Below are 13,658 nucleotides of genomic sequence, written 5' to 3'. Positions count from 1 at the left end.
TGAAAGACTCTCTTTTTTTTCTGTATAATTCTGTGCTATCAATTAATTTAACTGTTGATATCAGCTGAACTTGGCTTGTTTTATGAGTGGATTTGCGGATTCCTCCTTTGTGTCCGTTATTGAGGTTCCTATATCATACAGTGTAACCAGGGATGACGTTTGTCCATAAAAAAAATTTAACCTGAACAATCGAGACTCGCCTAAATGGTTCAAGTAATATCATATGTAGAGCTTCGGTAAAATACGGCAGGCGCAGGGCAACAAACTTATAAGAAGACAGGATGTTGAAGTAAAAGCAGCAAAATGAATAAAAATTATTATTCCACTAAAATCTTCAAAAGGGGTTTTAGATACATAATTATGGTTTTACACGTGCTTACACTGGCAAATTTATAGCAAGTCCTAAATGCTGTGGTGCACCACACTACCAGTAAAATCAGCCCTACTTAAAACATTTTACCAGAAAATTCTGAAAAAAGATAGTTCGTTACACCGAAATGCGTAACTTCCACCAAATAGAACAACAAAGTTCTTATCGACGGGAAAGTATATGTTTAAGTAATTTAATTAAAAAAATATCATGAAAAAATTTAAATAATTTCTCAATAAAGTTCATGGCGCTTATGCGCGTGTATAAAGACACGCTAAATTCTCTTGCAATTTGCTGCTAGTCTCGGAGACGGACGTCTGCTTGTAGACACCACCAGCAGTAGTGTCTAAACTATAGTTCGTCTACAAACCCCTAGACCGCAGGTGCAACATTCAGTTATTTAAATAATCACAATACTGACGACTACAAACAGCATACAGTAGTTCTAAGTAAATGGGACTTTGTAAACTTCCCTAAGATTTAACATTAGCTAAAAAGGAGTTAGAAGTGCTCGTTAAAACTTCCAACACTTGAGAAATGTGCCTGACCTATAGATTTCAGCGAGAGTTCGGTACGTGTAAGCTGTGTTCAATCTTACTTCGCGTAGGCACAGCCACACCCAAAAGATGCGTTAGTCATTGAGCAAGGTTTATTGACTGACGAAATGGGCGTTGAATTAGCACAATAGTCGTTAATGGCTGGATACAAATGGGTTGTTGCGGTCAGCACAATTATGGTAATCATCGAACATTTGGTAATCACTTCCGTGACTGACTTAGCACTGTTACAATAAAGAAAGTTAAAGTTAGTTTATAATTTGGTGCCCGCAACATGACCCGATATTAGTGGGACGACTCCTTACCAACGAATTCGCGTGCTGCAGTCCTCCCGTGACGCCTCGCTGCTACAGCACAGGGAAGTTGTCTGTGCGATCCCCTCGCGCAAAAGGTCTCGCCCGAGTCGATGTCTGTTCCGCCCATGCCACACGAAGAGCCAACAGCACAATGAGCGGCGCGGCGCGATTGCAATGCCGGCTGGCGACGCACAACTCCAGTTAGACAGCAGCGCCTCGTTGCGGCGTGCAGGCAAAACATTACGTTCTACCGTGATTACGGTACGCACCGAGAGCCCAAGTACAAGACGTCTGTTGGGCGTGAAAATGCAGCAAAAAAAAAAAAAAACTTATAAAACGAAAATTTAAAAATTAAATATAAGCAAAAATTATGAAATGCAGCTTACAAAAAATTATTAAATAAAAATGAAGGAAATGATGAGGCGGACCCGCCTCATTGTTGTGTAATTAGGGAGGTTGGTAATAAACAGTGCCGAGTTTTACCAGCGGCGTACTGCTGCGCTATTAGGGCTAGTGCGAGACCGGAGATGACGGGCGATCATACCCAGTCTTTATAGCGACGTATCATCGCAGGGTTCGTCACGCGCATCACCCGCCATGCGAATGGATTCCCCGACAGGACCTGGACGTAGCCTTCCGCTCGTGGAAGCCTGTCTGCCGCCCGCCGAAAAACAGGAGAAAGGGAGAGAGAGATGTGTATCGCCCCGCAGCTAACGAAACAGTAGCACTGCGAACGGGTTAGATTCCCTCGCTGGCTAGCCGAGCGCAAATTAACGCACTGACTCGAATTTTGTTCGTCTTCTTTAGAAAGTTTACAATATATATATACATTAGAAAACACAATGTAAATATAACTAAGATAAACTAGATAAAAACAAAAACCTAGAAGATACTAAATATACAAATTACTTACAAATAAAAATAAAATACATTTGTAACGTATGAATTGCAACATAATTAAATGACTTAAATATTAATATAAAAATATAAAAATAAACATATTGTTTGAGACTTACACAATATTTATATACGAAAAAGGTTAAAAATCTAACACTAAATTATTATTAACTTTACCCTTTACTTGCATACCCTTACATTTCAAAAGAAAGTTTTTTTAAATAAAAAATTATCGCTTTTGATTGTGATTGTCTGTCATCGCAGCTGACAATTGCCGATCCCTCAGTCTCGGTGAGGCTTGTATTCTTGTATTCGTCACTCCGCGTCGCGCGTGGTGTTATCTCCGTGTCTATTTTCTTCAGCGAATCGCCTCATCAACTATCACGTTCATCGGTCATAGTGATTCCCCCCCCCCTCCCAACTCTTTACTTGCACGCCCTTGCGTGTCCCGTATGCTAAATTTAGCTCTTTTTTTTTCACTTAGTGTGACGGAGCCAAAATGTTTCTCTGTGTTCATGCGTGATTATTCAAAGGGCCACCCCACTCCCAGAATAATGAGCAGGGGAAGTAAAACAGAAACATTCTGTAAAGCCTTTTTTACACTTGTTTCGGTTCAGCGCGTCTTTATCAAGCTCAGCATCATGATTGGTTTTTGAAACTAGAGTTCTACTACAAGTTTATGTATCCAAAATTGATACAATGATCGAATCAGGGGCTCGTTTCGCCAAGAGACGGTCTTCAGCCCTCACCTTAAAAAATGGAAGATTTGTGTTATAAATATGAACACTGTAAACGTTTCTTTAATAATTGTTGAGTATCGTTACCAAACTCACCACACGAGAGTGTTAAGTTTTGTTTAATGTAAGATTGCAAACGAATCTCCAGTTAACAAGAAGCGTGGTCAAATATTATATGTAGCGTTTGAATCGCATTCCTAATGTTTTGTCGTTCTTAATAATCAGTTCTCGAGCAGTCGACGCAAACAGGCATTATAAAGTACACAGCAATTTTTTTTCTGTACTTCTACAAAATGTTGCTATGGAAACCAGTTGAAATGAAATATTTTCTAATACTGCAAGAAAGGTATTGTAAATTTTTACAACACATGAATATGGTTATTTTTGCAAATATTGTTTTTCGAGATAATAGTGATTATTGCGAAAATTGACACATGATTTTATATTTTAATTAATGTTTCCTTAAAGCATAATTTTTTAAACCATTGGAAAAATTATAGAATATTCAGTAATTGTTTTTATGTGTATTAATCTGCGTAGTTAATACTGGAAAACTCTTTAGGGAACGGTTTAGAAATAAATTTAGATATTGGATTGTACTGGGACAACACAGAGCATAAATGCCTGGGTAAGAATATGAACCCAGTATTACTGACAACTCTATTTTGTAGTGATACAGTAAATGTACACATGTACAAATATATTCAACTAACTTTACATGCATATAACTGTTTCATTTACAAAAAAAAACATTGTAGTCGTTTACGTTTGGCTTAAAATGCTCAATTACTGTCTGAAATTTCAGAACGTGTCTTAGTATTTAATTTCGGGTTTTTACTGGAAAAAAAAAAAAAACCATTCATCTTGTCCACTAAATTCTTAACTTCCAAACATAGTAGTGTTCAGACCGCACATCTAGCTGCAACCAACTCTGATTAAGCATTAGCTGACATTCAGATCATGATAAAATAGAGGACTTCGTAAAACACAAAGATACATAATACAGATTGGACTGTCCCGTCATATTGCTTACGAGGTGTGATCTAAAAATAAGGTTAATAATTATGTTACGAACAAAGTAATTACTTACATAAAATTTCAGCTGATCTCCTTCAAAATACTCTCCTTGGCTAGCGATGTGCACTCGTCCCAGTGTTGATTCCACGACTGGAAGTATTCCTGGAAGGCCTTCAGCTGCTCTGCCATGGACCTTTCGAAGTCAGGAATAGCGTCAGAAGATAATACTTTCAGGAAGACACATTTATCTGGTCTCCGTTTCGCAAACAAAATTTATTGTTAACGCGTTGTTCGACATCCATGATTAGGGATACGGAAATTTCGCGCGTTCATTCAGACGCAAGTGTAGAATGCAAACATTCACACTCTCACACTGTGTATACGATTGGACCGCAGTTATTTGGACACGCCCATCTACGACCGCGAGACAACGATGCCCAGCTAGGAGAGAAGTAAGCCATCCAGGAAGTCAAGGATGAAATTATTGTTCTCGCTAATGGGAGAGCAAAATTTGGGTTGAGCACACCTATTACTTTGAATTCCGCCCCCGAGACCAGACGAATCCACGAAATTTCCGGGTCTGCTCTATCCATGATGGCGGCTAGACCTCACTCTTCCGGTTCTGTAAGCCGACTGACAGGTCACAACTTGTTCATACTTGACACTGACTATCTCAACGGATCAGGCTATCAGAGGTTGGTACTTCAAAATAGACATAGCGTCAAAAGTTGCTGGGTATAAAAATTTACTACCAGTATTTTTGACGTGACAACGTCTAATAAATAGATGAACGCCGGCTGTATGCACGAAAAAGTGTCCCGTTACGCACATTGTACCGTTACGCTGTGTCCCGTTACGTTCATTGTACGCTTGCGCCGCATCTATCTCTCTTCCACTCGATTGGAACATCCATCGATTTGACTTTTTCGAGGCACATTAAACTTGAAACACTCCCATTCGTTTCCCACTTTTCCTATCATCGTCCTATCCTTAACAGAATAACATACTTTGGAAGAAGTTAAATAGCAAACATGTATAAAAGTTATAGTTAAAATAAAATCTTCGTTAAAGTAATAAACATATTTGAATTAATGAGTGCAAATAAAAGTAAATTTATCAATTAAATTGTAGATTTCATTTCACTCATTCATTGCATCCATTCAAAATAGTGATAATTCAATAAAATGATATAATTTTATTCATAAAAGTATGCAATAATTTCATCAATGCTTTGTTATTACGTCACGTTAAACTATCGTCCGTAAACCGACTTTACAGACAACAAATTTTTTTTTTCGATCACACCTCGTGTTTGTGTAGGTATGCGCGTGTGTTGTTGGGAGCGGGCGAGGGTGTAAGCACGGCAGGTGTGCTCGCCAGCTTGTTCGCGGTGACGTCGGCGAGCGCCCCGGGCTACCACCAGCAGTGGCTGCAGCAACAGCAGTGGCACCAGGAGTGGCTGCAGCAGCAGCAGCCCCGGCCCGCGCCGGCCCTGGAGCCCCGCAGCCCCCTGCAGCCCTGCTTCTCCGTGTTCAAGCTGTCCGCCGACACGCTGTCCACCGAGTTCCGACACGTGGCGGCTAGCTGGGGCCACGGCACCAGCGGCTGGTGGGACTACCCGGGTGAGCTCAATGTTCCATGTTCACGTTACACACGGCTAGATTTGTAAACTTTCTCAGCAGTCTCCAACTGCATGTATGTATGTAGTACATTAATTTTTTTTGCATGATTAGCTGGCAAAGCTGAATTTTTAACATTTCTGTGCAGTATGGATATGGAGAACCAAATGGAATAAATAAATTGAAAAAAAAAAGTTTTTAAAGGCAATGCTCAAAGGTAATCTGTGGTGTAGGCCTAGTTTAAAATTTTTTTAGAAAATTCTATTTACTTATGTTGAACATACATTCTTTTTGAAAGAAATTTACCGTATCATATAGCAGCCATATTTTTCATCTGGTAAGATAATATATGAAATATTAATGAAGCTTTTATAGGGATCTTATTTCAGTCGAAAAATAAACTCAAAAACAAGTAACTAAACTTATACTTTTAAAATTTAACTATACAAACGCAAATATTTTGTCATGTACATTTTAAAATCATGTGACTGAGTCCTAAGTCTTTTAACATGTTTGAGATGGCCGCCTCGTCAGGCGCACGAGCTATTTAATCACAGGGGCGCTAAGGGCGATACTGGCTAACAAATCACACGCCTATTAGCCTCTACGCGCCAGGCACCGAACTGGCGTGCAGACATCTCGTCGGTAACGAGCCTCTATGAGACTTTAAACGGCCACTCTTCAGTTTTATGCTGTAATTATTTTAAAGGTAAAGGTTTCTTACACTTCCCCATGCCACTTATGATGTGTGTATAATTTTTGATACCTAGAAAGTCCGTGAAAATACCCGTTTCTGCCTTTTTCACTGACCAAAAAGAACAAGTTATAGACGAGACCATTGAACAAACCTTTTTGATACAAGTGACATTTTTAATAAAAAAAAAAATGAGCGGGTCTTTTAGTATTCGCAAGTGGCGTGTAAACTTCTATCCTCGGCAATGCACAAATTTATGTGTTCTCATATTGGAAATAAACTTATAATACGTAACTCGAATACAAAATTTAATGTGGAATTCTCGTGATAAATATACGAAAAGTATTCATTCAAGGGGAAAAAAAGACTGCAAAAATGTTTCCCCTTTTTAAAACCTTACTATAATTCTGTTTAACAAGATGGTAATAACCTAACCTTACCTAACCGAACCGAATACCAACCCAAACCAACCCAATCCAATTTATTCCCTATACGTTTTCTCAAAGTCGGTACATTTGATACGCTTCGGGTGATTTTGGAACAATAGTAACATAGTAGTTCGTGTGCGTGGTTTAGGCATTGTGAGTTAAATAACAAAAATAAAAGATTGTGCATTTAATGCGCTTCGGCTAGTTTAGGAACAGCTACGAAGCAGAGGTCGCTAAAAATTGCGAAGATGTAGAAAGCAAAAAAAAAAAAATTACAAGTAAGAAAGAATAAGTAACAAATACATTAAATAAAATGTCAGAATCGAAAAATAAAATTGACTCGTGACAAATATAGAATAAAGGAATAATATATTTGAATGTAGGTTACCTTGTAAGTCTTGGTAATATACACGAAACAGCATCGTTGTTAACAATACACGAGGGAAAACACGCAGTAATGATAAATAATAAATTAATCGCGACACAAGGAGACAAGAAACACGGAATTTCGAAACAGCTGGCACACACACACACACATATACACCGATGAATCATGTGAGAAGCTTAAGATGTACATCAAGTTCTGTCCCTGCCCGAACACGCCCGAATATTCACCTTCGCCCAACCTCGGGATTTGTTTTATTTTTGCGCAGGAAAAATTAATTCAAATATTAAAAGTGGTCGGTTAGGTTAGCTACATTAAAACACTTTAAAATACTATGGGCGGTTCGTTAGGTTAGTATAGCTACATTAAAATAAACAGAAATATAAATAGTAGTATATAATAGGGCAAGCTGGGACAGGGGTCAGGCGCGAGGATTGAAGATTGTTTACATTGTGACGTCACGGCGGCCATCTTGGAGGAGTGTAACGGGACACAGCGTAACGGGACAAGTTTGACCTTGACCTTTGACCCTCAAAATCCGCCAAAATTGGGCAAAAATTGCCCAAAATTCCACAAAATTCGTCAAAATTTACATTTCTGTGAAAAAAATTCCGCCAAAAATTCTCAAAAAATTCCACAATTTAAAAATCAGGATTTCGAAAATCCTCAAAAGTCGTTTTGTCCTAGAAAGAACCCAAATTCCTAAAAGCGGCTTAAAACTCCTAAGAGCTAGCCGCTCTAAGCCGCAGAGGTCATGACCTTGAAAATTAGGATGCCATGACAGCCATTTTGAATGATGACGTCACCGTTACAATTTCCGTTACGGCCGCCATCTTTAACTTTTTTATTTATTATCCGATTTAAACGAATTTTTTTTTAAATTTATAAAAAAATTCACTTAATAAAAATTTAATAAAATATTAATAATAAAATTACTTTTACGACACGGAGCTCGGAGCCCTCGGTTCAAACCCGGTGAGGGCAAAAAAATAAAAATGGCGACCGATCCTTCCCCTCGTGGTGACTTTTGGCAGACTGACTCCCACCACTTTTTTTCAAAGCATATATATCGTCACCTAGTATGACATCATGTTCGCCATCTTGTCTTCGTTGCTGGAGACCACCATCTTGTTTTCGTCGGCGAGAGTGCACTGACGCCATGTTAGTTTAGTTCTTATCCGCTAGAGTGCAGTAATCATTTAGTACTGTGACACCCACCATCTTGAAATTTGGCCGCCATCTTGGAATCGTGTAATTATTTAGCTAGAAATTCGGGAAAAGTTCCAAAATTCATTAAATAAATCACTCATTAACTTACATATTGATTCGATCGATTCCTGTCCTCGGTTCGATACCCGATCGATGCAATAATGTTTAATTTTATGTAAAAAATAATAATTTCAATAAACCATGTTCAACATTCGTAAAGAGACTTTAAATCATCTACTACCATCATCCTATCAGACAACAAGACCACCATATTGGAAATTCGTAATTGTAATGCTAGAGATTCGGGAAAAAGTTCAAAAATCATTAAATAAATTTGTAATCCATATAATGATTGATTGGATCGACTTAGGTCCTTGGTTCAATCCCTGGCCGATACAAAACAACTTTAATTTAAAAAAATACTAAAAAAGTGTTAGGTTTGAGAAAATAAAAACACCACAAGTTCTTTTAAAAAAATTTTATTACATAAATTCAATACACTACTACAAGTACAAAAAAAAAACACTGACAAATTACTAAAGCCTTTTGGATTCCTCGATTCAAACAGTCTTCTTATTGTACGGACTAAGCCTTTTACATGACTTTAAATGTCTATCCGATCCGGTCATCACCGCAGCCAGAGACGGACTGAAGTTCATATCACTTATATAGTCTCATTAGCCGGTACAACACACGAGTCAAATCAATAACCATGTTCATTATACGTCTCGGAGCATTTTTTATATTGACGATGTAAGCTATCGAGACGTGAAATTAGTTTATTGCACTTATTGCACTGAAATTGTATTCTTTGAACATTATAAGAACAACCGCTTCTTTCATGTCTGCGAGCATTTGAGGTGATAGTAAATGATACACCACAGTATTTGCACTGATGCGAAGTACGCTCTTCATTAATTGAAGTATTCAATGCTGATGAAACTTCAGCTAATGGTGGAACAGCACATATCGAAGTCTCCTCCAGTGTTGTCAGAGGCGTTGCCAACGGGATCTGCTCCAACATCGTCGGCGCCGACGTCATGGTTCCCGTAGTCGATGGTACATCCTCCATCGAGTACGACGTTAAAGTCGGCAAAGATGCCATCGAAGTCTCAAGAACAAGCAATTACACGTCTTATGCACCAGAAGAAACAAACTAGGTGATCCGTACACCGTCGACGTCAGTAACAAAACTGAGCGTCCTGCTGTCTAGGACTCGCTTATATACATGCACCGTATGGAATAATACGCTAGTCAAACCAAGAACATTTTACTAAAATACTAGAGTCAAAACAACATTAAAAAAATAGAAGCACCATCAAAAAAAAGGAAGCACACTTGGAAGCACCTTCAAAAAAGGAAAAAAAAAATTGGAAGCACCATCAAAAAAAGGAAGCACACTTGGAAGCACCTTCAAAAAAGGAAAAAAAAATTGGAAGCACCGACTACGAAAAGGCAGCACATTTGGAAGCACCGACTACTTAAAGGCAGCACATTTGGCAGCACCGACAACGAAAAGGCAGCACATTTGGCAGCACCGACAACGAAATGGCAGCACATTTGGAAGCACCGACAACGCAAAGGCAGCACATTTGGAAGCACCGACTACGAAAAGGCAGCACATTTGGAAGCACCGCCTACGAAAAGGCAGCACATTTGGAAGCACCGACAACGAAAAGGCAGCACATTTGGAAGCACCGACAACGAAAAGGCAGCACATTTGGAAGCACCGACTACGAAAAGGCAGCACATTTGGAAGCACCGACAACGAAAAGGCAGCACATTTGGCAGCACCGACAACGAAAAGACAGCACATTTGGCAGCACCGACAACGAAAAGGCAGCACATTTGGAAGCACCGACAACGCAAAGGCAGCACATTTGGAAGCACCGACTACGAAAAGGCAGCACATTTGATGGTTTTCTCGTGTTCTTGCAATCATTCCTGTGGTTTCTTCAAGTGTTTCTGACTATTATGAGAAACCGCTCTCTGCATGGATTTTTTTTGTCTAATGAGACATGTCATTTTATTTGGAGTTACATTTAATTCGATAATTTCTGCTACTAAATCAAAACTTGCAATATTTTTATAAGGTGGAATTAACACATATCATTACTCAGTCAAATTAATATTATGCCATGAGACATCTGTGGAGCACCAACATGCAAGACGAACTTCCTTTTCCTTGGAGTCTAGCGAAGCCATCCTTCTTTTGCGATCGTTAGTGAGCATCCCGCATCCCGCATAAAATAACTAAATATTATTTACCTGCAAGCAACATGTGGCGACATCTGTTGTTGAAAAGCAGAACTACATGCATAAAGTACTTTTGCAGGAGATATATTAATTCTCACTGATGAAATATGAAAAAATTTCTATTTAAGTATTGAATCTAATTTAAAACACTCAATTGGTATCTGGTATTAGTCTCAGTAACTAATATGAATTCTGATTTGGGATCTGACGCTGTATCGAAAGAACATAGGTGTAAGTTTTGCAGTAAAGATTTTATCTTGAGAAAGAATAAAAGACAACACGAGAAGAATGACTGTGTTAAAAATCCACTGCGCAATATGATAAGTTGTGTACGATGTAGCAAGTCGTTTACGCGGAGAGAGAGCCTAAAAAGACATGGAAGAACTTGTAGCGCCAAGCCTGCGTACAAGCTAGGGGACAACGATGAATCTACCATCCTAAGGAAGAGTGATCTGCATTACCACAATAATTTTCTTGGCTCTTCCGATCTCGACAAAGAACTTAAATTGAAGGAGGTTGATGATTTACGGAAGAATGAAGACAATGGAAGAATCCTTAACGTGAAAAGTGAGAATATATTCCAGCCGAATTCAAGTAGATCTTTCCTACTTTGTAAAAATGATGGACTCCTAAAAAGGAAGCATAAAGACGATGAAGACGCTTCAACATCATCAACATCGAAATATTACGGAAAATTGGGTGAAGACGATTCCTTCTACGGTGATTGTTACAGTGACTCTGAGGCTGTTGACAAAGACATAGACTATGATGAAGCACCTAAAGCTGCCAAGATCGAAGAATGTGGCGGTGTCCTGAGACCGAAACGGTGGAAACGACGTGATATATTAAATAAATCTGATCAAGCTTGTGATGATCACCGTCTCAAACATGAAAGTTACCCTGAGGTTGGTGGTAAAACGGAAGACACCAGAGATCATAATATTTATAAAGGTGCAAGGAAGATGGTGGTAGAAGAGATTGATTACACATCATGGAAAGATCCAAACATATTGGTTGACCGGTTAAGACTTCTACATGGTTCGCTTTGTGCAGGAAACTATTCGTGCATCAAAGAAATATCCTTCATACTCAAGGAACTAAGGAATGCTGGCTACATACAATAATGGCTTGTTTTACTTGCATTTGTATAATGTAAAGCAATAAAATAAACAATTTAAATTATAAGAATTTAATGTTTTTATTTCTTGTATTCTGATTTCTAAGACTTAGATCTCGTAACTTGTGCTTCCTTGTTGCCTTTTTTTTTTTGTTGATGGAGCTTCCAAATGTGCTGCCTTTTCGATGATGGTGCTTCCAAATGTGCTGCCTTTTCGTTGTCGGTGCTTCCAAATGTGCTGCCTTTTCGTTGTCGGTGCTTCCAAATGTGCTGTCTTTTCGTAGTCGGTGCTTCCAAATGTGCTGCCTTTTCGTAGTCGGTGCTTCCAAATGTGCTGCCTTTTCGATGATGGTGCTTCCAAATGTGCTGCCTTTTCGTTGTCGGTGCTTCCAAATGTGCTGCCTTTTCGTAGTCGGTGCTTCCAAATGTGCTGCCTTTTCGTTGTCGGTGCTTCCAAATGTGCTGCCTTTTCGTTGTCGGTGCTTCCAAATGTGCTGCCTTTTCGTAGGCGGTGCTTCCAAATGTGCTGCCTTTTCGTAGTCGGTGCTTCCAAATGTGCTGCCTTTGCGTTGTCGGTGCTTCCAAATGTGCTGCCTTTTCGTTGTCGGTGCTGCCAAATGTGCTGTCTTTTCGTTGTCGGTGCTGCCAAATGTGCTGCCTTTTCGTTGTCGGTGCTTCCAAATGTGCTGCCTTTTCGTAGTCGGTGCTTCCAAATGTGCTGCCTTTTCGTTGTCGGTGCTTCCAAATGTGCTGCCTTTTCGTTGTCGGTGCTTCCAAATGTGCTGCCTTTTCGTAGGCGGTGCTTCCAAATGTGCTGCCTTTTCGTAGTCGGTGCTTCCAAATGTGCTGCCTTTGCGTTGTCGGTGCTTCCAAATGTGCTGCCATTTCGTTGTCGGTGCTGCCAAATGTGCTGCCTTTTCGTTGTCGGTGCTGCCAAATGTGCTGCCTTTAAGTAGTCGGTGCTTCCAAATGTGCTGCCTTTTCGTAGTCGGCGCTTCCAATTTTTTTTTCCTTTTTTGAAGGTGCTTCCAAGTGTGCTTCCTTTTTTTGATGGTGCTTCCAATTTTTTTTTTCCTTTTTTGAAGGTGCTTCCAAGTGTGCTTCCTTTTTTTTTTGATGGTGCTTCTATTTTTTTAATGTTGTTTTGACTCTAGTATTTTAGTAAAATGTTCTTGGTTTGACTAGCGTATTATTCCATACGGTGTATGTATATAAGCGAGTCCTAGACAGCAGGACGCTCAGTTTTGTTACTGACGTCGACGGTGTACGGATCACCTAGTTTGTTTCTTCTGGTGCATAAGACGTGTAATTGCTTGTTCTTGAGACTTCGATGGCATCTTTGCCGACTTTAACGTCGTACTCGATGGAGGATGTACCATCGACTACGGGAACCATGACGTCGGCGCCGACGATGTTGGAGCAGATCCCGTTGGCAACGCCTCTGACAACACTGGAGGAGACTTCGATATGTGCTGTTCCACCATTAGCTGAAGTTTCATCAGCATTGAATACTTCAATTAATGAAGAGCGTACTTCGCATCAGTGCAAATACTGTGGTGTATCATTTACTATCACCTCAAATGCTCGCAGACATGAAAGAAGCGGTTGTTCTTATAATGTTCAAAGAATACAATTTCAGTGCAATAAGTGCAATAAACTAATTTCACGTCTCGATAGCTTACATCGTCATTATAAAAAATGCTCCGAGACGTATAATGAACATGGTTATTGATTTGACTCATGTGTTGTACCGGCTAATGAGACTATATAAGTGATATGAACTTCAGTCCGTCTCTGGCTGCGGTGATGACCGGATCGGATAGACATTTAAAGTCATGTAAAAGGCTTAGTCCGTACAATAAGAAGACTGTTTGAATCGAGGAATCCAAAAGGCTTTAGTAATTTGTCAGTGTTTTTTTTGTACTTGTAGTAGTGTATTGAATTTATGTAATAAAATTTTTTTAAAAGAACTTGTGGTGTTTTTATTTTCTCAAACCTAACACTTTTTTAGTATTTTTTTAAATTAAAGTTGTTTTGTATCGGCCAGGGATTGAACCAAGGACCTAAGTCGATCCA

General features: G+C 39.3%; 1 protein-coding gene across 1 annotated transcript in view; it reads left to right on the top strand.

The window, feature by feature from the left end:
• LOC134535353 (uncharacterized) overlaps positions 1-13,658 on the top strand; it is a 43,260-nt gene that overhangs the window by 2,388 nt on the left and 27,214 nt on the right. Inside the window, exon 2 of the mRNA XM_063374424.1 lies at positions 5,255-5,496. Within this exon, the coding sequence (XP_063230494.1) occupies positions 5,255-5,496 (242 nt within the window). The remainder of the gene's footprint in view (positions 1-5,254; positions 5,497-13,658) is intronic.

The sequence above is a fragment of the Bacillus rossius genome, chromosome 8, assembly GCF_032445375.1.
Source record: "Bacillus rossius redtenbacheri isolate Brsri chromosome 8, Brsri_v3, whole genome shotgun sequence".
Taxonomy (NCBI): Eukaryota; Metazoa; Arthropoda; class Insecta; order Phasmatodea; family Bacillidae; genus Bacillus; species Bacillus rossius.
This window is presented reverse-complemented; position numbering and strand designations above follow the sequence as displayed.